Source organism: Microtus pennsylvanicus, chromosome 10, assembly GCF_037038515.1.
Source record: "Microtus pennsylvanicus isolate mMicPen1 chromosome 10, mMicPen1.hap1, whole genome shotgun sequence".
Lineage (NCBI taxonomy): Eukaryota > Metazoa > Chordata > Mammalia > Rodentia > Cricetidae > Microtus > Microtus pennsylvanicus.
In genome coordinates this window covers 30,196,549-30,223,193 of record NC_134588.1, presented here as the reverse complement: position 1 = coordinate 30,223,193, position 26,645 = coordinate 30,196,549, and the positions used below count along the sequence as shown (strand labels likewise).

Sequence of the window (26,645 nt, the reverse complement as noted above, 5' to 3'; positions counted from 1 at the left end):
ATGAGCTTGTCTTAGTTAGGGTTTTTTATTGCTGTGAAAAGACACCATGACCATGGCAACTCTTACAAAGAAAACTTTTACTGAGGTGGTGGCTTACCGTTTCAGAGGTTTAGTTCATTATCATCGTGATGGGGAGCATGACAGTATGCTGGCAGACATGGAGCTGGCTACATCTTGACCAGAAGGCAGCAGGAAGTTAACTGACAGTCGTGCTGAGGGAAGCTTGAGCAGAAGAGACCTCAAAGCCCACTCCCCAGGGACACACTTCTTCCAAGGAGGCCACACCTCCTAACGGTGCCACTCCCTTTGGGAGCCATTTTCTTTCAAACCATTCCAGAGTCATAGCTAGGGAGGGTGAGACCCTCGCTGGAGCAGACATGATCCTCAGTGTTGTCAGAGACCTACTGTGTGCGGAGTCGTCTGTGAGGCAGTCGGCAAACGGTGACGCGTTAAAGGAAACCGGCCAAGTGTTCATGGAGCCTGGTCATCCTGGGAGCACCAGAGGACCAGAAGCATTTTATCTACAGGCAGAGAACCCTGTAAGAGAAAAGAGAGCCATCAGCCCTGGGCGAATATCCAATTAAGTTGCAATTTCTTTTTGTTTTGTTTTGAGACAGTTTTGCCATGTAGTCCAGGCTGGCCTCGAACTCACAATCCTCCTCTCTCAGCCCCCTGACAGCTGGGATTACATGGATTCCTCATATACCTAAGCACGCACTGGTACTTGGTTATACTTTCTCAATGGCCTTTTGTGCACCGTTCTCTGAAGTAGGATGTCCCAGAGCAGGGCCCTTTGTCTTCTTTTTCAGGGCACACATATAACACAAACAAAGCAGCTCAAGGTTTATCAGTTAGGGTTATCAATTGTGCTTCTCTGTAATCAGGCATCGCCAACCCCAGGCAACATCTGGCACATCTGGAGCCCCTGCTGTTGAGGAAAGAGCTCCTATGCGTGCAAGCATGTGTGTGTATGTGTGTGTGTGTTTACTCACCAGGGATTGGGCTCAGGACCTTGCACATTTTAGGTGAGTACCACTGAACTACATTCCTGGCTTTTGGCTTTGAAATTTGTTTTACTTTTAGGTGTATGTGTGCTTTGCTTGCATGTACATCTGTGTACTATGTGTGTGACTGGTGCCCACGAAGGCCAGAAGAAGGCACTGCATTTCCTGACACTGGCGCCACAGAGAGTTGTAAGCCTCCAGGTGGACACTGGAAATGGAACCTGGGTCTTTCGGAAGAGCAGTCGGTGCCCCTCACCACTAACTCATCTCTCCTGTCCCTACAGCTTTCCAAAACAGGTGCTTGTTGTGTAGCCTAGACTGACCTAAATCTCACCACACCCTCAGCTTAGCCTCACGGGTGCATGCATGGTCCCATGCCTATGGTTTCTTTACCTCTTTCAGCCTCTTTCCATAGCTTCAAAATGGAAATAGTTACACTGAACTCTGAGGCAGACATTTGTAATTTGGCACAGTGCTTGGCACATTGCCACGGATGGCACAAGGTGGCTATGTTAGCAGGGATTCTGCTCTTCCCTTGGGAGAGGCGTTTGGAAGAAGCGGAGTCTGGTGTGAAGGGTGCTTTGGCTCACCCACCTCCCTCTGCCTGCCTAGGACTTTGCTGAGGGTGACATCCTGCAGGCTAGCTCTAGAACACAGCTCCTCCATCCTTTCTTCCTGCCACTCATCCCATCCCTTTTGCCCTTAGAGGTGTTGGAGAAGGTGGGAGTGTCCCTGAGAGAGTGTCCAGACTGAGGCAGGTGGCAAGAAGGTGTTGAGTGTCTCCCATTGCACCAGTGTCACGGATTTGGACGTGGTCCCCAGGCTCAAGGCCAAGGCCAATGGCTAATCCAAGGGAAAGAGAGAGGAATAGTGAGGGCAGAGTTGTCATCGCGGCCTCTCACCCTAACCCAGTAGACTACTGGGTTCTCTGCAAGGGGAAAGAGTGTTTCTGTCTATTTGGGAATATACAGAGGAACCAGAAACACAAGCCCCAGTATATCAAGGTTGACTCCAGCTCCAGAGTGACTTGGGATGAGGATAGCTCTCCACCTGTTACTGCTGGCTCCTGGGAAACAGGCCCAACATGGCTGCTACTGAAAGGCTTTTAGCATGTCCTAAAGAAAGAAGCCTTAGCAGGTTGCCCACTCAGGGGCTTCGTTCCACTAGGTCTCCAGCCCCCACCAGCGGTTTGCTCCATGTTCTCATGCATGGTGTGGGTCAGGAGGGTGGGTTGCAGCCCAGTAGCATGTGAATTCTACTGACACCTCTCACCTTAACTCCCACAGTTCCCTGCGCCCCCCTTGTTAATGGCTGCTTGAACTCAAGGCTGTTGTGGGGAGCACTCACTTACTCATTTACTGGACAGACATGGATGGGATGCTTGCTCCCTGCCAGGCACCACACAGCGTTCTTCACACGAACTTCCCATGTGAGGACACAGCCATTGCTATCTCCTCTTTCAGATGAGGCTCTGGAGACCCACAAGGGAGGGGAGGAGCCACAGCGAGGTGAGCTTGGACTCCACAGTCCACGCCTGTGGCTCCTCTGCCCCTGAGGCTCCAAAGGGGGTGATAAGAGGAGCACAGATAACACCAGCGGCACCTCCACCTCGTGGGAAGTGAGAAGTGCAGGCGGCAGGGCAGAGGGTGGGCAGCTCTGCTGAACTAACGATGCCTTATGTGGGAATCCCTGGAGAGGCGGTTGTGGTGCGAGAGAAAAACCACAGGCCCCGGAGTAGACGGTCTATGCCAGGTAGTGTAAGTCTCTCCTGATGATCTGCAGGAAGTGAGATCCTGCCTGAGGGAAGAGCTTTTCACACGGGGAATGTGATACTGTTTCCCAGAATATTATGATGTGGTATTACAAACCCTTTGTGTGGGATATGTCTGTCTCTCTGATGGGCCTTTTTGCCATCAGATTCGGAACTTCTCTGCAACAGAAAGAAGGAATCTATCTATCATCTATCTATCTATCTATCTATCTATCTATCTATCTATCTATCTATCTATCTATCTATCTATCTATCTATCTATCTATCTATCTATCTATCTAGTGTTTCAAGACAGGGTTTCTCTGTAGCTTTGTGGCTACTTTGTCCCGGAACTAGCTCTTGTAGACCAAGCTGGCCTTGAACTCACAGAGATCCACCTGCCTCTGCCTCCCCAGTGCTGGGATTAAAGGCGTGTACCACTACTGCCGGCGGATTTTTAAAGCCCTGGCCACCCTTTCCCTTTAGCCTGGGAGCCTCCTGCAGGCAGGGCCTATGTTCTAAGCCCTGTTTTCTCAGCCACCCTTCATTCATACTTGCAGACCCACAATACGGTCTCTACCTGCAGGGGGCGCTCTCTATAGGGCCGCAGGCAGTTCACCTATATGTATTTAGTCTTTGCTCTCTTCCGGTCTTCCCCAAATCTGGGGCAGTGTGGGTGTTTGAGGATGGAAAGGCTGGATCAAGTGTCTGGGATTGCAAGAGTTGAGTCAGGGAGGGGCTGTAAACAGATCCCGTGCCGTCGTGATAGACACAGCAGGTTAGGAGGCTGGCAGGAGACAGGAAAGGAAGGCAAACTATTGTCTAGGACAAAAGCAAGAGAGAATTGGGACAGGACCTGGGCTCTCACCCTGCTTGCCTGAGAACAGATAGGAGCTCAGGACCCCAGAGAATTGAGGTAACTGACTCCACCCTGGCCCCAGCCCTCCAGCAGGGTTACCTGAATGTAGCACCTGCCAGCTGGGTAATTTGGCCCAAGTCTCTTAGCCTTTACCCCTCCATGCTCTTGCCACAGAGCACCGAGCAGGACCCGGTACTTTGAAGGTCCCTGACTTGGGTTAGTGTTCTGCTACTGCTGTGTGAGAGTGATGGTTTTGAAATGAAGGGATTTGCATTTTCATTTTGCCCTGGATCCTGCCAAGTATGCCACCGCCCCCTCTGCTTGTAGGACATCAGAGCCTCACACTCTGGTTTGTAGAGCGAGGGTGTTTGTTGCCTTGACCTAACTCCCATTCCAAGTAGTCTGTCCCCCAGTGTCCTTCGTCATATGGACCAGGGTCTGTCTAGTATACACAGTGGTTTCTCTTTCTCAAGAGGAATGCATTCCAAGATTCTCCAGTAGCTGCCTAAGAGCTCAGATAGTACCAAATTCTATGTACTCTGTACCTCTACGTGATGAATCTTAATTTATTAATTAAGCATTGGACGATATCACCCACAGTGACAATCAAATAAAACAGAACAATTGTAACAGTATAATGGATTCCCCTTGACTTGTAACAAATAGACACATTACTTTCCCACAGCCAAGATAGTGACCCCTTTGCGTCTGGTAACTGGGGGATGGGAGGAGGGGACATCCTTCTGTGGGATGTCACAGGGCAGAAAAGTGAGCCTCTGTCAGATGCACCTGAGGGGTCTAGGGCTAAAGAAAGACTGGGCATCCCAGGTGATCTTTGGCTTAAGAATGGCACCTGCAGGGGGCCAGGGCTATGGAGTGTGTTGCACTGAGATGGGCACAGGAAGACAAGTGAGACAGGTCCAGCTCTGATGGAAAGACATTGGCTTAATGGGAGGGTGGGGTACGTGTGCTAGCGTCCTGCATGACAAACTCCATCCTGGTGCCGACAGTGTAGCAGAGTGATCAAGGGTACCAACCCTGTAGAGTCACTTTGCCTGGGTTCAGATCCCGGCTTAGTACTCCCCAAAGGACTCCTGTCCTGCTCTTTAACTTCCTCCTATAGAGTGGAGTTGATAAGGATACTCCACCTCATGGGGGTTGTGAGGACCACTTGAACTAATACAGGGAAAGTGGTGTTACATAATAGTTAGTGGATATTAGCAATTATTACTTTTATTTCGACTGATAAATATTTCTTGAGTGTAGACTTAGTAGCAGGCACAGCCAGCTACATAATGGCATCCTTTTTCAGTATAGTGGTCCTTTCTTATTAAAGGTTCTACTTTCTGTAGTTTCTGTTATCCATGACCAAACAAGGTCTGAAAATGTTACGTGGAAAATCCCAGAAATAAGTAGTTCATAGTTTAAAATGATGCAATATCCTCAATAGCAAGATGAAATCTCACGCCGTCTCCATCTCAGCAGCGCTCTGAATCGTTCCTGTATTCAGAGTTTCTGTCCGGTTTACACTACTTTCTTGCTCTTCACTCAGTAGCCTTTTGGTGCTCAATTCAACCATGAAGGGCTGCAGTGCTGGACCTGGGTTTAAGCAACCCCTCATTTATTTAAAGATGGATCTAAGTGCAAGAACAGCTAAACTGTGAGTCGGGATACGCCAAAGAGAAGCTGTAAAACACTTCCTTCAAGTAAAAAAAGGTGAAAGTGTAATAAACTATTTTTTTAAATTTTATTTTATTTATTTATTTTTTTGAGACAGGGTTTCTTTGTGTAGCACTGGTTGTCCTCGAACTCACTGTGTAGATCAGGCTGGCCTTGAACTCACAGAGGTCTGCCTAGCCTTTGCCTTTGCTGGAATTAAAGGTATGCAACACCACAGCCTGCAATAATAAACTATTTTTAAGAGATAGAATGTATGCAATTCACTTATTTTTATTATAGTATATTTTTATAACTATTCTATTATAGTTTATTGTTAGTTGTTGTTGATAGTATATTACTATGCCTAGTTTATTAATAATGTAGAGGTGAAAATATTTATATAGCATGTAGGCTTTGATATTGTATGAGATCTTTGTTTTCAGTTTTTTAAATTGATTTTATTGAATTATACATTTTTCTCTGTTCCCGTCCCTTTCTCTTCCCTCCTCTTCAACCCTCTCCCATGGTTCCCACGCTCCCAGTTTACTCAGGAGATCTTGTCTTTTTCTACTTCCCGTGTAGATTAGATCCATGTATGTCTCTCTTAGGGTCTTCATTGTTGTCTAGGTTCTCTAGGATTGTGAATTATAGGCTGGTTTTCTTTGCTTTATGTCTAAAAGCCACTTATGAGTGAGTACATATATTTTTCTTTCTGGGTCTGAGTTACCTTATTCAATATGATGTTTTATAGATCCATCAATTTGCCTGCAAATTTCAAAATGTCATTATTTTTTTCTGCTGTGTAGTACTCCATTGTATAAATGCACCACATTTTCCTTAACAATTCTTTGGTTGAGGGGCAATTAGGTTGTTTCCAGGTTAAATCCCCCTTGGATAAGGGGTACCATTGTGTAATAGACATTCCTAGTCCATGGGGGGGGGGAAGGTACCTCCTGAACTCCCAAGTGTGGAAAGCCCTCCTACCTGGCTGTCCACCCTTGCTAGCTTACCCTGCTCTCCACTGGCCTTCCCCTGCTGCTGTGTTCTCTGCAGTGTGGAGGGATGAGGCCCCTTCCTCTTATGTCTGTAGCTCGCCTGACCCTATATGTCTATAGCGTTGGGTCTGTTCTTTCCTCTGTAGAGCTGGAATCTGAGGAGAGACCTGATCTCCTCAGGCCCAATTCCTGCAGGCAACAGCTCCTGACCCAGAATATAATAAAGACGAATAAGGACGTAAGGAAGGTGTGGAGAGACAGTTTAAGACAACCAATGAAAGATGAGCTGTCAAGAGGAGCCAGCCCCCATTCCCTTTGTGATGTTCAGTGCCTGAGACTTGAAATTCCAGGGTTAGGACAGAGCATGAGTGTGCGTGCATGCGTGCGTGTGCGTGTGTGTACGCGCGCGCCCATGCCCTCATGCATGCTCACTCATGCTGACACCATGCCTACATGTTTGGAATACAGATTCCTCCCCCACCTGCTCCACTCTCACCTGACATACCAACACGGGGGTGCAAGGGTGCCATTCGTGGCCCAGGGTGTGCTAGTAGTGGAGCTGGCATTGGGAAATAGCGGGTCAGCCCTCGGATGCCTGGTGCTGATCAACACACGGCCCTGGAGCCTCAGATGTGTGGAGGGCGTAGAAAGTAAAGCTACAGAGGAGCATTTAGAACTTCTGGGACTTGAGGAACCCTCCTGTGGCTCTTCTCCGGCCTCTGCTAGGCCTCTGACCTAGCTGGGATCTCAGGTGGGCAGAACAGGCCACTCAATACCACTCCACCACCACCACACACTTGCTTAGACATTTGACTTTGGGAATATGCTGGGAAATTCTTCCTAGTATCCTCCCTTCCAGCTGCGATGACTCTTTCCCCCAAGTTTATTCTTCTTTCCCAAGCTTCTTTCCTATATTAGCCTAGGACAGAGGCAACAGCTAGCCCCTGCTGTTAGTTCCAAAGGCATTGGTGAGATGGGCTCTTTGTCTATGAGGAAGGTAACCTGGTATATAGGCACTTTCAGAGATGCCACACAATGGCCCGGGCATCCCTCAGGGTCTGCCTGCTGCAGAGGAGTTGGAGAACCTCTCGATATGCAAGACTCTGCTCACATCCCTGCAGCACACCTGCCATTGGGCTGCAACTGGGCGATGCCCTTACACCAGTGACCTCAGCACATGTAAAGGGACAGAGTGGGTGAGTGGAAGCGAGGCAGGATTTTAGCCACTTCTGGGACCCTTGGCCAGGAAATTTATTTAGGTTATGGGATGTTAACATACTACTGTGTCAACCTGTTCAATTCTTAGGGCAAAAAAATGGTTGAAAAATATTAAAAAAATAAAAATATTTAAAAACTTGAAAAGAAAGTTTGAAGTCAAAGGACTCAGAGACATGATACACCCGACGTTATGGTGATGTAAGAATAGGTGCTGAGGAGAGAGAGGGAAAATGCCAGGCTCTTACCCATCTAGTGTGAAATTGGCTTTGAAAATTCCAGAAGCTACCTCCAGTAGTTTCTTTTTAAGACAGTGTCCCAGGCTGGACTCAGTAATCCTTCTGCTTCAGCCTCCCAGGTGCTGGGACTGCAGGCGGGTATCACCATGACCCTTGTACCCCAGGTGTGTGCTTGCACCCTCATGCACGAGTGTATGCATGTGCACATGTGTATGTGAGTACTGAAGCCAGAGGCCTCTCTCAGGAGCTGGAGAGATGGCGCAGTCGGTAAAATGCTGGCTGTATAAGCACGAGGACCTGAGTTTGGTTCTCAGCATCTACCCTTTTAAAATAGCCAAGTATGATGACGCTTATGATCTCAGTTTTGGGGAGGAAGGGACAAGGGGATTCCTGGATTTCTTGGATAGAGACCCTAACCTAATTGGCAAGCCCAGGTCTCCATGAGAGACCCTGTCACTCCTAACTACTTGAGCTTAGGTGAGGCATCATTGGTTCCATTGGTTCATGACCAGGATTGTAAGGCAGAGGCCGGTGGACACGACTGTTGAGTTACTGCAGACCATGGTTAAGAAACAGGTTCGGACAGACAAGAAGCTTGCACATCTGGCAGACTTTGGAGGTCGTCAGGAAAGCATCAGATTATCCCAGATATGCAGAGTTGCCTGAGATGTAGCTACCTCCAGAAAACCCTCCCCAGGCCCCAACTCTGGAGAAGATGCCCCTCTGCATCCTCCACGATCCTGGGACCCTCACCTGGACTCTCCCAGGTGTACTTGTCCGTTTCTCAAGCTAGGGTGAGAGCCCCAAGAAAACAGCCCTGGCCACCAGTGCACCAAAGGCATCCCCAGTGCAGGCACCAGCCTCACTGCGTGCGGTGGTTCAGCGGTAGTGGTGGGGTGAATGAAGAGATAAACAAGTGAATGAATGGAAGATTGAATACACGGAGGGCCCGATGCCAGGAGCTACAGAGCAGAAACTGGCTCAGGCTGGAGCAGATGGACTTTCTGGAGAGACAGGGTGGGGATCGAGGGAGCTCTCTCCAGACAGGTGGTGGCACTAACCTGGCTCCACTGTGGGCAGGAGCCTGAGGTGTGGCATCCGACCCAGACGGCTGCGGTGAGGACAGAGCCGCAGTGGGGAGCCTCTTAAGCTGCCAGCCAGCCAGCTCATGGCCAGGCTTGGGTTTCATTGGAGTGAGACATCTGTTCTATAAAGCCTTTCACTCGGAGGCTTTGGCCTTTCCTATTCATTCCCTGTATTTTTTATGTTTAAAGGAAGACTTCTTTTGAAAATTTCCACCCTGTTCTAAACAGGCTAAGATGAACAAAGACATGTCCCCACCCCTAGGCTGGGTTGAGCAGAGGGTTCCCGGGACTCGAGGAGATGGGTGCTTGAATCCCAAGGGTGTGCCTGACCTTCGCAGTCTCTGAAGGATGAGTAAGAACTGCATTTTGTGTTTAGAGAGACCCCAGGCTGGTAGGTCAGAAAATGCAATCCTAAGCATTTAAACACCAGGCAGGAGATGTGCACAGGCTGGTCATGGGAGCACCCAGGGGATGTCCAGGGTGCGGCATTGGAAGGGAGGACTGTGTCTCATGTGGAATGCTGTAAGGGTCCAGGGAGCCGGATCGGATACCTGGGAGCCCTGGGAGGGAAATCAGGGGCTACTGATGCCCTTGGTCATGCCAGTGACTCCCAGTGGTTTATTAAGGATTATGTGCCAGAGTTAGTTTAAGGTACAAGGGCTACAAGAAAAGAAAGATGAAACTGAGACACCAAAAATAAACATTGCATTTCAGCTCAGCGAGCTAACACCTAAGAAGTACTCACAAGTTACCATGGGTATAGAGGATGTATACCTGTCCCTGCCAGAAGTTTGTTGAAGACTTTTACTTCTTTTTATTTTTTAAAAGAGATTTATTTTTATTCCTGTGTATGTGTGTTTATACCACAGATGTGTAGGTACCTGGAGGGTCCAGAAGAGGGCATCTGATCCCCTGGAGCTGGAGTTACAGAGGGTTTTGAGCCCCCTGTGTAAGTGTTGGGAACTGAACTCAGGTTCTTTGTCTTCTGAAGAATAGCAAATGCTCTTGACCACTGAGCCATCTTTCCAGACCCTCCTGGAAGACTTTTATAGTTTCAAGTTTTAAGTTTTGTGTGCGTGCATGCTCCTGTGTGTGTGTCATTGATACACACACACACACACACACACACACACTTGGGTTACTTGTGCATGTAATGGCCAGAGGTCAGTGTAGGTCATCTCCTTCAATTCCTCACCACCTTGTTTAAAATTATTTGTTTATTTTATTTTGTGTGCATGAATGTTTTACCACATGTATGTTTGTGTAGCACATGTGTATCTGGTACCCAAAGAGTTTAAAAAAGGAACTAAAACTGAGGATGGTAGGTAAGCTGCCACTTGGGTGTTGGTATCTGAGCCCAGGTGCTTTGAAACAATACCAAGTACTTTTGACTGCTGAGCCATCTCTCCAGCCCCACCTTGTTTGTGTATGTGTGTATGTATGTATGTGTGTGTATGTATGTATATATATATGTGTGTGTATGTATGTATGTATGCATGCATGCGTGTGTGTATGTATATATATGTGTGTGTATGTATGTGTGTATGTATGCACGTGTGTATGTATATATATGTGTGTATGTATGTACATATATGTGTGTATGTATGCATGTGTGTATGTATATATGTGTATGTATGTATATATGTGTATGAATGTATGTATGTGTGTATGTATGTATGTGTGTATATATGTGTGCGTATGTATGCATGCATGCGTGTATGTATGTATGCATGTGTGTATGTATATATGTGTGCGTATGTATGTATATATGTGTGTATGTATGTATGTATATATATGTGTGTGTATATGTATGTGAGATAGGGTCTCTCTCTGGACCTGGAGCTTGCTGATTTGGCTGGACTGACTGGCCAGCAGGCCCGAGGAACCTCTGGTCTTTGCTTTTCCAGAGCTGGGGTCATAGATGTACCTGACTTTTTAATGTTGGGGACCCAGGTCCTCATGTTCATGTGGCAAGCATTTTATCACCTGAGTCATCTCCCCAGCCTAATTTTGTGATTTTAGAGAGGATCTCCTGTAGCCCAAGCTACCTCAGATTCATTCTTTAGACAAAGATTACCTTACACCCCTGATTTCTGCCATCTAGTGCTGGCTTTACATGTGTGTACCACCATGCTTGGCTCAAAAAAGTATTAAAAGCTAACTTTTAGATAGTTCACTGGTATGTGTTTGTCTAGCACGTTCAAGACCACGGGCTGCACCCTTAGTACTACAAAATAAAAGACGCTCCTCTAGCTTTTAAGTTCAATACACACAGCAGGAAAGAGTACGTAGCATAGGTTGAGAGCTTGGCACATTCTTGCCGGTGAATACACTGTGTAACCAGCACTCAGAGAAACAGAACATCACCATCTCTGTGCAAGCCCTCGACTCCCATGCCCTTTTCTGGACACCATCTACCCACAAGGGCAGCTAGAATGGTGATTTCAGTGTTGGCTTTAAGCTTTATGGAAAGGGGAGTTTTGTTGAATCTGGCTTCTTTCCCTCTGTGTGTTTGTGATTCCCGCCTATGGCTGCTCATCTTCATTTGCTCAGCCTCATGGCTGCGTGGTATTCACATGGGCAAATAGAGCACAGTTTGTCCATTCTGCTGTGGATGGTGTTGGGCACTTCCCAGCTTGGGCTGTTATGACTATCGCTGCTAAGAGTCGTTCTGTACGGATGTTTAATGAGCACACAGATGCATGTCTGTTGGTGAGATGCCCAGGATGGGAGTTGCTGGGTCAGAGTAGACCCAGGACGAGTCTCAGGAGGCGGGGTGACTATTGAAGATGGAAAGTATGAGATGGGTCACTGGCTTGGCCTGAGCTACAAGACAGGGAAGTGATGGGGGTTAGCAGAGGGGGAGGACAGGAGGATCCCATGGTGAGGGGGTGTACACTGCCTCTGCTCTGGTGGCTTAAAGCAGAACTTAACCTCTATCCGTTCTGGAGCCAGAATCCAGTCACAGCTCTGCTGGGGGATTTCTGCTTTCCTTTCTTTCTCTCTTTTTCCCCCCTCTTTCTTTTTTCCTTCCTTTTTTATTTTGTTTTATTTTGTTTTTTTCGAGACCAGGTATCTCTGTGTAACAGTAGCTCTGGCTGTCCTGGAACTCGCTTTGTAGACCAGGCTGGCCTCGAACACACAGACATCCATTTGCTTTCTGCCTCCCGAGTGCTGGATGGGATTAAAGGCGCGTGCCACCACCACTGGGCTGGAGTTTTGCTTTTCTTGTGGCCATACCACTACAATGTCACCTTGCATTTTTTATTATTTATTTATTTGGCATGTGTTACCTTTGTATATTATGGAAAAATATCAACAGATTTGAGCCCTTCTGGAGGTTACAGGATAGATTTCTTTTCTCAAATCTGTCATTTTTACTATACCTACAAAACCCATTTTCCTAATATCATATTCACAGTTCCCAGGCAGCCATACAGTTGTAGTTTGTGAGTGAGTGTGTGTGTGTGTGAACTGTTTATCCACCTCCCTATCCCCATGGCCCTCCTACACACCTACTTTAATCTCTCCCTTAGCAAGCCCTAGGTCTGGGCATTTACTGATGAGAAATTAGGCTCCCAGACCCAGCTTCCTCCATGAAGACCTCTCTGATGTTACCTTGGCCGGCAGTTGTGAGAGTCCCCTACTGCCAGTTTTCTGAGCTCTGTCCACAGTAGATGGGCAGTGCCCTCAGACCCAGAGTCCTGAGGACTTGGAGTTGTCCTTTCTCCTTTTCCTACCAGGCGCTCACACTTCCTGTGTACTCAACAAGGGATTTACATGCCAGGACCTGAGAACAAAGACCTTGACCCCGGGTACCTTTCCATAGGGATCTGGTCCAGCTAAGGTGCTGAGCCTGGAGTAGCTCCCGGAGCCAGCGCTTCCTTTCTTATTTCCCCTTCTTTCCCCAAACCACCCTCACCCCCCTACCACCTCAGGTGGACTTGGCGGTTACCTGATCCAAGGACCCCTGAGGCTCCACACAGCCGGGAGGGGTTGGGGGAGGGAGGGGCAGGGGCATGGAGTGAGCCCAGCCCTTTGCCTTTCCTTGGAGGAGGCTGGAAGACAGGAATGCCTTTGGCTGGGAGACCCTGGCCAGAGATCAGAAGATCAAAGGAAGAGAAGATCAGGGGCGAGGCAGGTGGCACCACAGAGAGAAGCAGCAGCTGGTGCCTCCTAAGGGCAGGGCTGACCCAGAACGCCCTCCCCTGCCATCTCGCCATCTCTGCTCACTTTGCTGCGTTGCTTCTCTGGATGGAGGTGTTGGGGGTGGGGGTGAATGCTCCTGAAGGGAGGAATGCTCTGGTGAGCCGTGTTAATACCCTCATGCACCTGGATTCTACCACTTAAATCCCACAACTTAGGAAGGACGATAATACTTTTCTTAGCCCCAGAAACCGAAGCACACAGAGGGTAAGTAACCTTGCGACCATCAAACCACTGTTCAGGGTCGGTGCCAGGCCACAAAGTAGTTCTCTGACAACAGAGTACTCCCTAATAGAAGGCCGAGAAACTAGTCCAGCCGCCGCGTGAGCTACTGGGGCTCAAGGCTGAGAAAGGCTTCCTGCTGGGTAGGAGTTTTGAACCTGGATCTTGCATCTAGTCTTTCTACATATGTGATGAACCAAATAGGTAAAGGGCTGAGGAAAAGGGTAGGCGAGAGGGGCGCCATGTATAGGGAAGGCCACGCAGGCAGAGGCAACAGAACAGGAGTGGATCAGCGTGGGCCGGATGGGCAAGAGTAGCGCACAGAAGGCCTCAGGGACTGGATGGAGCTCAGAGCACTCGAGCCGCCCGGCGGCAGGCGGGGCCACAGGGGCGGGGCCATAGGCGCGGTCTGCGCAGGTGGGTCTGGATGGGGGGGCGGGGGGGGCGGGGGGCGGGAAGGGCACCGAACTCCTGAAAGCTCCACGAGGTCCCGGGAAAGAAACCCCGAGTTCTACGGTATGGGTGGCACCCTCCTGGATGGCCTTGTATCCAGGTGCGCCTGGGCACAGCAGAACGAAACCGCATGGGCTCGCGCTGCGGCGGCTGTGTGACCTGGAGGCCGCGTGGCATTGCCCAGTCTCCATCTCCTCCCGTACTGTGGAGAGAATGCTCATTCTTTTGTCCGTGAAAAAACCGGATCAAATTAAATGAGACCTAGAAGGTGCCTGCGCTGTGGGTGGGAAGAGGGGAGGTCGACCGCAGGGGCAGCTGTCACCGGACACTCCCGCCGAATCCAGACCCAGTTTGAACACCTCAGGCTGCCCTCCCGGGAGGAAGGAGGTGCCCTTTAATGCGTGTGACAGGCGGGCGGCTGGGCCGGCTTTCCAGGTGCAGCCAGGCCAAGGTTTCCCCCCACGCCCAACCCCCACTGAGTCCCGGATTGTCACTAGCCTGCCTTGGCTTCCCCTCCCACCAGTGAAAACGCTGGCACCCCTTTGATTCCAGATGGGGGAGACTCGATTTGTGTGAGCACAGCTAGGTCGGGACCATGGGGTGGGGCCCTTTCACCAGTCCTCCACCCAGACACACAGGGCTTGTGTCCCCCAGGAATAAAGACCTCATGACAGCCTCAGCTAAATAAACAGACGGGGGGGGGGGGGACGGGACTCCACCCCTCGCTGCCGCTGCAATCATCCTAGTCCTTTTCACTCTGCTCAGCTCTAGTAGTGGAATCCCAGAATCCTGCGGTAGGGTGGAGGCGCAGGGATGGCCCTGGCAGTTCTTCCAGGAGGGCTGTCTGGGCCACGTTGATGTGGATTACTCTCTAAGGGGTTCCAGTATGGAAGGGCAGTTAGATTTTATACCCATGCAAAGCACCTCAGAACAGAGACCCGATGACCTTGTGGCTGGGGCTAGAAGAGGAGCTGGCAAGTTGCAGGAAACCAAGGTTTGCAGGACCCAGTGGGTAATTCCTCAGATGCACGGTCATGAATGTTGTGGGCCTAGAAAGAGCCCCAGTGGTTAAGAGTGCTTGCCGCTCTTGCAGAGGACCTGAGTTCAGTACCTAGCCCCCCACCCCCACCACTGTGTGTCTCCTAACTGCCATAACATCCTTCTCTTGACCTCTGAGAGCACCTGAGCAAGCACCCGCTCCTGGAACACTCACCCACGCATAGACGCGCACACATAAATAAAAATAAAACGTAAAAAAAGGAGAAAGGAAATGGACCTTGAAGCTGGTGTGTGTGTGTGTGTGTGTGTGTGTGTGTGTGTGTGTGTGGCAAGGACAGAGAATTGGGACCTGTGGTGGAACTCCCAGACTGTTTGGGGAGAGCAGCCACAGGAATGTGCCACCAGAGGCTAGGAGATGACAGCTCCTAATCAAGGACAGGATCCTGTGGCCTGACCATGTGACTTAAGCCTCAGGGACCAGACTCAAAAAGCTACAGGGATTAGTCGGAGAGGGCCCTATGACTCTAAAGTCCCAGTCCAAGGGCTTGTCACTTAGGCTTTAATTGTCCACTCTGTTGTCATTGTCTTCCAGAGACTTGGTTCTTTAAGGTCAGGGAACACACATTGTTAGACTTTGTGGTTTCATCACTGAGCCGGGTGCCTGCATGCTGCAGCCACTTAAAATGCTTACTGAGAAGACACAGAACTGCATGGTTAAGCCACTGGACTAGCGCTTTGGGGCGGTGGGAGTAGGCAGCGATGCGTACAGGTGATGTGTGTTGGTTTACCATGCGCCAGGCCTTGCCTAAGCTCTTCCTGTTGAGACAGAGACGGGTGACATAACTTACACAAAGGGTCAGGAAGAGGTTGGCCTACTGCAGGGGCATTGTCATTGCTGACCCACGGAATGACGGATGATGACGAGCTGGTCTAGGTCTGGCGAGGAAGCAGGAGCCAAGAGGGGCAGCGCACTGTGCAAACCTTGGACCACGCTATGCTCCTAAGGATGGTCATTTGTTAGAGAACCAATAGGAGCAGCTCCGTCTGCCTCTCTAAGAGTAATAGCAAAGGGCCAAGAGGCAGGAGTCACACAGTGCAATTGATTTCTGTGTTACTTCTGTCTGGAACCTGAGGCTCTGTAAATGGCCCTAGCTTAGCAGCCTCACGCAGTAGTGTTGGGATGGCTCAGCTGGGAAGGGCCTGGCTCCTCCCAAAGAGGTTACCCCATGGCACTGAGGGTTAGGAGCAGCCACAATGTGCTCTTTACTCTTCTCAGGTGCCCAGGCCCCCAGATTGCTGCTGCTGCAACGTGGTATTTCTTTCCTTATACTGCCACGTAGCCCAGGCTGTTCTAGAACTCACTCTGTAGTTCAGGCTAACCTCAGACTTCCCTTTTACTTCAGACTCCCAGGTGCTGGAATTATAGGAGTGCCCTACCATGTCTGGCAGAAAAACAAAACAAAACACCTTTCCATAAGAAAAAAGGGGATGCTGGCTATTGTGGTGCGATTTCGTGAGGAGGATCCTCTCCAGGTCTTTTCTCTCTTCAGCTTCCTGCCTGCGCCTCCAGACTTTGAGGGGACCAACAAAGGTGCTGGTGATGTGACATTCGCCAAGTTCCCTGGTGTTTTAACCGCAGTCACGAAGTTGTGTGTGCGTGCGTGCGCGCATGTGTTTCTGTCCTACCTGAAGTTTAGTTATGTCCCCTCCCCTTGCCTTTATCCTGGCCTCGCCTTAATTAATTGGGCCACCCGCTGATGCTTTGGGTTTCCAGCCTCTCCCTGGTACAATCTGACTTACACAAATGTCTCCTTTTCTTGGCAGCCTCTTCACAAATACGCCAAGCCCCTGCTAACCCTTCAGCCTCTCCCTTCTGCTCCATGTCCCCTCTGGATTCCCTCCTCAAAAACCTTCCTGCCACTTTTAGGCAGACTGGGAGACATTCTGTCACCAAAGGGGGAGCCAAGAAATGACAAAGCCAAGCAAATAGGTGTTTTTTTTATTTTAAAACATAGCATTGTTCTCACGTAGGATCTTGTGCAAAGCCCAAGAGAACAGTCTGTGCTGTTATGTGGATAGAGACGCACTTTCCCAAGGGAAGCAACATCTGTGTTGCAAATTTCTGAAAACTGCAAATTTCCAAGAGAATTTGGTGTCGTCTTATGTGTTTGGGATTTCAAAGATGATAGTGTCCACGTCTTCTCCAGTAGAAGGTGTCATTTCAGGAAGTAGACTACACGTAGGAGGCCACAGTGAAAGCCGGAAGTCTTTCTGGGTTTAGACCTCTTTGGGGTGCTGCAGTAACCTGCAGGTTCCTCTCCAGATCTGTTTTTGCCTACCAAATGGAGGCAGTGTCGGCAAGGTATCTGCCACAGAAAGGGCTCTGCAGACACGTGAAGTGCTGTTTTTAGTCTTAATTTATTGTGTTCATTATTCATTTATTCTGGTGCTGCAGATGGCTTCCAAGTCCTTTAGCATCTTAGGCGGGTGTGCTACCCAGCCTTATATGCTGGTGCCCACCTCTAATCTAAGCACACTAGAGACCAAAGCAGGAAGATGGCAAGTTCAAGACCAGTATGCCACTTACCAAAACCCTGTTCTCCAGAAAAAGTATGTAAGAAGATGTGTCATTGTATTAATAACTATAATTCAGTCAAATAACTATGATATTACTAAGGGTGTATTCACTAAGCACTGTTTCACATTGTTAACACTGATAGCTTCCTATCACGACTCTTGTCAGGTGAGTATTAACACTATTGCTATCCCATTTTACAGGCGAGAGAATGGAAGCTTAGAGATAGAAAGTGGCAGGGTCACACACTCAGTGTGCTGAGGCAAGGCTGAAGGCAGCTGTGAAGTTTAGCGCATGCTCACTGAGTGACTGGGCACGAAGAACCACAGGGGCACTATCGCCAAGCTCAGCCACTAAAGAGGTAACCAGCTATGGGACAAAGTCATGGCAGGGGATGGGTTCTCACCACGCTAAGAGCCCCTTTCCCAAGGACAGAGTCTGTTTCTCTTTCTCTGTTCTGTATGTCTGTCTCTCTCTCCCCTCTCCTCTCTCTCTCTCTCTCTCTCTCTCTCTCTCTCTCTCTCTCTCTCTCTCTCTCTCTCACACACACACACACACACACCATGGCTGAGGAGGAGAGGCTATGTTAATTAGTTTGACTGTGGTAGTTATTTCACAGTGCAAATGTGTACCAAATCAGCAAGTTGCATACCTTAAATATATTCAATAAAAATAATCCAACATAGCTAACAGTAGAGATAACCAGAGTCCTTAGCCCAGGAGGTAGAACAATGACTCTGTGTCACCAGCCTCTTCTCTAGTGTGGGGTGTCCTTTCACCTACACCCCAGCAGAATCCACAGCTCGTCTGCCACTGGAGTTTCCTTCCATAGGGGAAACTCAAACAGACCAGTTTCCATGCGTCCTTGGGTCTCAGCCAGATCGTAGAGGAGCGTCTCCAGGTGCCCACTCCCTCCAGCGTGGTTCTGCTGCTCAGGGCCCCTCAGTTTCCTAGCATCCTCCCTCTTATCAAACCTGTTCCCTGTCTCCATGGTGACACCGCTTCACCCAGCTTCCTTGGGTGGTCTGGTTGCCTCACAGGGCAAAACTCTGAGAACATTTTCCTAATGTGCAGCCAGAAGCTTCCACTTCCGGTGCCCAGGGCTACCCCTCTCATAGGGACACACCCTTCACCTCAGCAGCCTCTCCCATAAATACCCTCCCCAGCCCTCCGGCCACACCACACTGTGTCCAGCTGAAAGGACACATTGCCCCTCTGGGCATCCCAAGGCCTACTGGGAAGAAAGTTTCAGTGTTAGCTGCTCTCCACACCCTCTTGGCTGTCAGTGACAGCAGTTGTGGGCTAAGCGCAAAGTGAAAATTTGGTGTCCAAAAATTAAGAATTTCAGGATGACAATAGCAGGTAATTAAGCCTGAGTTTTCCAGAGTATGGGTCCTATGCAACTGAATAGGCCCTAGACCCTGAACAGAGCCCTAAAGAACTGTGCCTATGAGTGTGTGTGTTGTAATATATGTGGTATAATGTATGTGTGTTGTGTGTGCAACATTGTGTGAGTATGATATGTATTTGTGTGTATGGTCTATGTATGCATTTTGTGTATGGTATGGTGTGTATATCATATGTGTGCATGTGGTGTGGTGATTTGGTGTGTGTCATATGTGGCGTGTGTAATATGTGGCATATGTGTATAGTGTGTAGTGTGTGGTATGTATAGTATGTGGTGTGTATGGTGTAGTACATGCTGTGTGTAATATAGTGTATGTGGTATATGGTGCGTACAGGGTAGTATGTGTGTTATATGTAGTATATGGTATGTGTAATGTAGTGTGCATGGTGTGTGTAATGTAGGGTGTGTGGTGCGGGGTGTGTAGCAGTGTTTGTGGGTGTGGCATAGTGCACATGTGATATATGGTGTTTCTACTGTGTGATGTGTGTTCATAGGATGATGCTCATAGGTGATCATGTTCACAGTGGTACAGCAGTGCTTGTGTTTAGGTTTGGGTATCCAGTTCAGCTGCAGATTAGCTAGATCCCAAAACAGCATCACTAGATACCAGGTCTACACAGTCAGGAGACAGACCGAAGGGTGAGCAGAGGCAGGAGAAGAAGTCAGGCTTGTCTAAGGTCACTGGGCCAAAGAAAGTCTTCACAACATTTAGGGAAAGATCTGGGGAAGCTGCTTTCTTCTCCAAAAGGGCCTTTGCCTTCCTGATAGGCAGAGATCCTGGGATACTTTGTAACCTTTGAATAACCATAGCTCCAACATGCAAACTCCTGAGTGGAAGAAGTACCTGCCTGTGGGTCACATGGATGTCCAGGACTCTGAAAGACAACATAGGAAGGCACATTCAGACACTCACATATCTCAGAAGCATGTGGACATGCCAACACAGCCACAAACAAACCTCCATCACCCAAGGGTCCAGGCATTCTCCAATTTCCCACAAGTCCAGACATGATGGAAATGTCAAAGCTGTGTCCTCTGGGTTGCACAGTTGGACTCCTAGGACAGCCATGGGTCAGAGCTACAGACTTGACAGGACAGCCTCTGTGCTGGGAGTGTCTGCCTGTCATTCCCTTTGTTCCCTGAAGGGTCCCGCACCATCCTTTTGCACTATGGTGTCAGTATGGAGGATGTGGCCTTTGGATTCTCTGCTTGGCCTCCCTTCTATAATCCTTGCGTTCCTTCGCCTTCCCCTTCTCCTGGCACAGCCTCACCCCTCTCCCTCTTGTGAGAGCAGGGCTGAAAGAGACTCCCCCACCAGACATCATTTGAAATCCACCCTCCAGCCCCACCCGGCCCCTCTACAGCAGCTGGGCTGGTAGACAAGCTGGGTGCTTGTCTGGGGCAGGATGTGGGGAGGTGAGGGTGGAGGTGGGTGCAGCCCCCTCCTCCCCAGGGGAGAACAATGAAGCCGCTGGCCTTGGTGGTGAGGTGGAGGGAGTGGGAGGGGGGCATGGAGCTGCATCAGAGCCTCTGAGTGCGGCCCCTGGGGGGACAGCTGAGTGATGAGGCCTGAGTCACATGCCCTGTGTGCTCCTTGAACTCCCGCTCCCCTGCCTGTCAGGACACATCTAGAAATGCACAGGGTAAATATTTAGAGGTAATCGTGTTTTTTTTTTTGTGGCATCTCGCACCTCCTTTTTCCTGAGGATGAGCCAGGGCTGGGATTCGAGAGAGAGGAATCCAGGTAGACTCAAGACTGTAGCCTGGGCCTCTGTGAGCGTTGCCTCTGTGGCGTCATGCGGGTTGAACCCAGGCTGGCATCCACCAAGCATCCCTCTTTGTTTCTCTGGCCCGTCTTCACTGTGACCCGCATGCCAGCTGCAGTCTCAGCTGAGCCGGTTCTAGCCCCAAAGGGCAGCGGATGGCCCCTCCATTTCCACAGGAGAGTGGGGAGGGAGGACAGACAAGAGCAGCCCATGCAGTGCATGCCAGTTTTCTTGGCTTTACCCTGCGTGGAATGTCCTCCTTCCTTGGAAGACATGGAGCCAGCGCCCGAACTTTATCAAAGATAAAACATTTGAGACTAAACAGTCTTTTTATAGCCCAGAGCTGGGCTTTCTGGACACATGTTCCCCACCATTCCCAGCCTGCCTCTCTGAGCAGGAAATCAAACATGTTTCTGGTCACACAGAAGCAGGAGGGTTTGAGAGTGACTTGTACTCCTGGGCACAGGGGAAAGCTGCAGGAAGACCTGTGCTGCTCTGTGATGTGGCCCCACCGGTGCAGCCCCGGGGAGCCACACAGAAGCAAGAATCATCTGCTAGGGGTTTGGGACAGGATGGAGCCCAAATGTGTCAGGAGTGTGCCTGCAACCTCAGACACTGCTGCTCACTCGGGCACACACACGTTGGGCGGCACAACCCAGCCATCGGCTCTCCACTTACAGGTCTGTAGAGCTGAGGTTCCTGCACATACGATACCAAGGGGAAGGTGGAGAGAGGAGGGAAAATAGCTATTAAGTTTGTACTATTTACCCGGCAGTCTGTAAACATTAACACACTTAATCCTCACAAAGACCTTACCTACTTAATTTTTTTTTTTAAGGGATGAGGAAATGGAGGATTGTAGTAGTCAAGACTGGTACCTAGAGGAGACATTTGATTTGGGGGCTCTCTGACTCCACTTAATTCTCTTTTAATTTATTTTTTAATTTTAAAAAGTTTAACTCTTTAAATTTTGTGGGCATTGGGAGGTGGGGAGTGTCTGGGGGGTCGTAGAATTAAGCTTGGGAGTTGGTTCCCTCCTTCCTCGATGTGGACTCCAGGGGATGAGCCTGGGTTGGCAGCCTTGGCAGCAGGTCCCTTTACCCACAGAGACAGGTCACTGGCCTCTTTTGTTTTCCTGAATGTAACATAGCAGCTCTTCCGGGATTATGGTCAGGATTAATGGGATTATTTGGATAAAGGCTAGTCAGTGCCTGGTAGTAAACTGGGTCTTCAGTAATGTTGATGTAATCACAGTGGTTTTGTGGGGGGGCATCTTAGGGAACGGTAACACAAGTTCTTCTGGATGATAAAGGCAATATAGGATGAGTTAGAGGGTGTATGCACATAGAGACCAGCTCTGCACATCCAGCTACTCAGCTACCTGGGCATCTTCTGGGAAGTGCCAAGAGGTCCGGGAAAGCAGAGCCAGGAGGAGGCCGGCAGAGACATCAGCAGGCAGTGAAGCCCACCACTACTGAACAGTACAACACACATGGCTGGGGAAGAATCCGGGTCCAGGAATCTTAAAGTCTGCAGCATGGGTAGGGACCCCGAGTCTAAGAGTGAAGACTTTGTTTACACTAGGGACCTTGCCTTCCTGATCTGAAATTCTATGCTCCTTTTTTTTACCCCCCGGCTCCTCCCTTAACGGGGAGCTGGGTTTACTGGCTAACCATAGCTAGTCCCTGGAGAACCTGCCGAAGGAAGCATGAAAATCAGAGGGGGCAGTGAGAAGAGACCAGAAACTGACTACTTTTTGGCTCCTGAAGTTGCATGTGGCTGCTGTTGCCAGACAGCCTGTGGGGTCAGGATGGCATGGAGGGAAGGTGGAGGAACAGAGGTCCTGGGGCCCCCCAAACAGGCCTGGGGCTGAACATCACAGCTGGTACAGGTGATACTCAGTCTCCTTTCCATTTTCTCTCCACTCAGAGACCTCAGTATGAACAACCTCACGGAGCTTCAGCCCGGTCTCTTCCGCCACCTGCGTTTCCTGGAGGAGCTGTGAGTTGATGGTTGGGTGGGGTGGAGGGTGCGTGGGTAAAGGAACTCTCTGGTCAGCAGTTGTAGGGACCAGGGCTCCCCAGAGAAAGGAGGAGCTCAAGGGAGAAAGTGGAGCTTGGGGAACAGGTATTGGGTTAAGACAGCTACGTGGGGGACTCCCAAGAGGACCTGTGTCAAGCCATGTGGCACCAGAGTCTGATTCAAAGCTCTCTGGAGTTCTTTCTCCTGCACTATTCCCATCCCCCAAAGACAGGGTCTCACTGTATAGCTCAGGGTGGCCTGAATTTCACTACTGTAGCTCAGACTGGTCTTGAACTTGCCATTATCCTGCCTTAGGCTCCTGAGGGCTGAATTTCCTGCCTTAGGCTCCTGTGGGCATGAGTCACCATACCCAGCAGAGCTTTTCCCTCTTTTAATAATTTTTTTTCAATTTTATGTGTATGGGTCCATGCATGTCTTGTGTACCACATGCATGCCTGTTGCCCAGAAGACAGAAGAGGACATCAGATCCCTTAAAACTGAAGTTACAGATGGTTATGTGAGCTGCCATGTGGGTGCTGGGGAAACCAGGCAGTGTTCTTAACCACTGAACCATCTCTCTGGGCCCTAGCTTTCACTCATTGACCCTACCTTTCCCAGGAAATCATCCCTAATACCAAGCTGTCTCCATGGGAGGCAATGCTCTGGGTGGATGGGGCAAGTGGTGGGCAGGCAAGCCAGTTTTTCAGGGCAGCAGAGGCCATGCTGAGGTGGCTGTGGCACAGCTTGGAAGAGATGCAAAGGAGAGCTAAGGCCATTTGGTAAGGGAGACTTTCTGTCTCCCACTCTGAGAAGGGCTGGACCTGTGTTAAAGGCCCTACCTATAGGAGCAATCTGCCACCTAGGCCCAAGTGTGCAGAACCAAGTGTGCAGACACAAGTGTCTCCTTTTAAAGCAACAAATATCATTAAAGAGACTAGAGGCAGAGTCCCCCTCAACGGTGGAGACTCTGGGCCTCGGGGACACTAGCTGTTACGGAGCTATATCCTCACTGTGGGTTAACACTTTTAACACTGGCTTCTAAAGTGGGGGTGGTGATACATGCCTCCAGTTCTAGCACAGGGGAGGCTGAGACAGAGGATTGTGAATACTAGGTTATCCTGGACTACCTAGTGAGGCTCTGTCTAAAAACAACAACAAAAACCCAGACAACAACAAAGCACACACACACACACACACACACACACACACAAATCAAACCACGCTTTCCTTATTTGGAATTTGAGGGTTAATATTCTCAGTCCAAAAATCTGAAATCTGGAATTTCTTTTTGAGACAGGGTCTCATTATGTTGCCCAGGCTAGACTAGAATCCTAAATGTAGCCAAGGCTGTCTTTGAATTCATAATCTTCCTGCCTCAGTACTTGGATTGCAGGTGTGTACTACCGTACCTAAGTTTAAAATCGGAAACTTTCTGCACTGATAGGTCACCACAGTGGGCAGCTCTGCATCTGACCTCATGTGGCATGTTTGAATCAAATGCACAGCACTGAAATTATTGTAGAAGTCAAGGATTGCTGTTTAGTGTTGGGGTAATAACTCATCACGTTTGAGGTACCAGCCTTCATCTTTAGCATCCTGCCCCCTCCAAACAAGACAATATTGCATAAAACTACCTTCAGACTCCATGTTTATAAAACAATCACATTTTTGGTTTAGTTGGTGAGATGCTCAGGGAGTAATGGCACTTACCACCAAGCCAGACAACCTAAGTTCGGTCCCCAGAGACCACATGGCGGACGGAAAGAACCTTAGGTCCTCATTTGACTAGCGCATGTGGGTCACGGCACATACCCACCCACAGACACACACACACCAAATAAATAAATGTAAAATCAAGTGGATTTCTGTTTAAACTTGGACTCATACCCCAGACAGCTCATTATCTAGATGCAAATATTTGGAAATCTGAAAGACTCTCAGCGCCAAACACGCCTGACTCCGAGCATTTCAAACAGGGGATACTCACTGTACCCTGCGCTTCCCAGGATTAGCTGTGAAACTGGAGCTCATGCCTGTGAGGTGTACAGTGAACCGCAGGGCTCAGTAAATGGCATGCACTGCCACCATTCTCCTATACGCTTGGCTCACCCCCTTCGCGGGTTACCTGGCAACACCCCTGACCTCTGTCTTTGGTTCCAGGCGCCTCTCTGGGAACCATCTCTCACACATCCCGGGACAGGCGTTCTCCGGCCTCCACAGCCTGAAGATTCTGTAAGTAGAGGCTAACCCTTTTCACTCAATTGCGTGGCACCGCGGATGGCGGTCCGGGGGTTTCGTCACTCTCGAGTCTGGCTTTGCTCCTCGTTTCCTTGTCTCCACTTTTCATTCCACTCGTTATTTTCATTTCTCTGCTTCCTTCATCTGATTTGTAAACAAGATTAAGAGGAGCCCCAAGTGCCTGGCAGGCCTTCGGGGAGGAGGCGTCTTTGTTTATGAATGGTGATCACGGTAGTTTCAGTTGAGGTTTGTTTTATCTTTTATCATTTATTTATGTGTGTGTGTGCATGTGTGTGTCACATGAATGTGGAGGCCCGAGGACAACTTTGGATTGATTCTCTTCTTCTACCATGTGGGTCCCAAGGACAGAACTCAGCCATCAGGCCTGGCAGCGTACTCACTGAGCCACCTCACGGGTCCTTTGCTTCAATTTTGAGGACTGGGGATATAGTTCAGCTGGTCGAGTGTTTGCTTAACGTCAGTGAGGTTCTGGGTTAGGTCTCCAGCACTGTAGAAATCAGGCATGATAGTGCATGCCTGTAATCCCAGAACTCAGGATGAGCAGGAAGTCCAGGGGGCCAGGCTGCTTTGTCGTTGAAGTGCTTGCCATGTAAGCATGCGGACTTGAGTTGAAGCCCTAGAACCCACTTAAAAAGCCAAGTGTGATGGCTTGGGCTTATAATCCTAGGCTGAGACAGGAGGACAACCCCCACCCCTCCGGGACTTAGATGCTAGCCCACTTAACTTCATTGGCGAACCCCAGGTCCCAGTGAGAGACCTTGTTCAAAAAAACCAAACAATACAAAACCAAACCAAACCAAACCAAAACAAAAAAACTCAAAAAAAAAATCAGAAGAAAGAAAGAAAAAAGCAAGGTGGTGGTTCCTGAAGAATGACATCTGCCGTCTTCGATCTCTGTGTGCACACGAAGCCACACACGTGCATCTGCTCAGCCATGAACGGCTTGAACAGGTGTATGCAAGTTCTAGGCCACTCTCAGCTATATAGTTTAAAAACTTTATTTTTAAACCCAGTACTTTTAAGTTCCGTTCAGTTTTATTTTGTTTAAGTTAGTATACATGATAATGGGCCTTATCTTTGCTTTTCTTTGTGTTAAAATCACGTAAACTTCCCCACTAAGGGGCTGCCTTGTGACATGCTCAGGTGGGAAAGCAGCGTACACTATGAGGTTTTCATCTATACACGTCATACTTGACTCATGTCTCCTTCCTCACTACCCTTCCCATCCTTCAGTTTTTGATTGACTTTATTTTGTTCCGGTTTTTGTTCTGTGTTTTTTGGGACAGGATCTTTCTATGTAGACCTGCTGACCTGCAACTCAGCAACTTGATATGTAGACCAGGAAGTCTCAAATTTGCAATGATTCCCTCTGCCTCTGCCTCCTGAGTGTTAAGCTTACAAGTGTGAGCTACCACGTCTACCACAGTCAGAGCTCTTAACCTCTGAGCCATCTCTCCAGCCCTCTTTCTTTCTTTCTTTCTTTCTTTCTTTCTTTCTTTCTTTCTTTCTTTCTTTCTTTCTTTCTTGAGAGGTTTTGCTCAGCTCAGGATAGCCCTTCCTGTCTGATGCTCTGAACTGCTGGGATTACATGCTTTTTCTTCTTCCATGTTTTTCCTTAGCCCCTGTGCGTCCAGCTCTAAGCTCTCACAGTCACTGTGAAGGAATCTCCTTCAAGTCAGGCTGCCTCCTCTAGCTCCTTCATACCTTCTCGGGAGCAAAAGGAGCACAAAGTTGGGAGAGGACCTGGCGTTTTCTCACTTAGTTCTTAATGCTAATGAGCTGTCAACCTGCAGTAGAGAAGAAAATTCTCTCCTCCCACTCCAACCCACGGTGCACCTTGGCCTAGCTAAGTCCATCTTTCCACGGGGCGGGGTAAAGGTGGGAGGAGATGGGAAGAAGTGGAAAAAGAGCTGAAGGCAGATGGAGATC

The 26,645-nt window shown here is 49.2% G+C and overlaps 1 protein-coding gene across 1 annotated transcript in view; it reads left to right on the top strand.

Annotated features, from left to right (window-relative positions):
• Positions 1–26,645, top strand: part of Lgr6 (leucine rich repeat containing G protein-coupled receptor 6) — a 114,953-nt gene that overhangs the window by 6,842 nt on the left and 81,466 nt on the right. The window contains exons 2-3 of the mRNA XM_075988038.1: positions 22,365–22,436; positions 24,618–24,689. Coding sequence (XP_075844153.1) covers positions 22,365–22,436; positions 24,618–24,689 — 144 coding nt within the window. The remainder of the gene's footprint in view (positions 1–22,364; positions 22,437–24,617; positions 24,690–26,645) is intronic.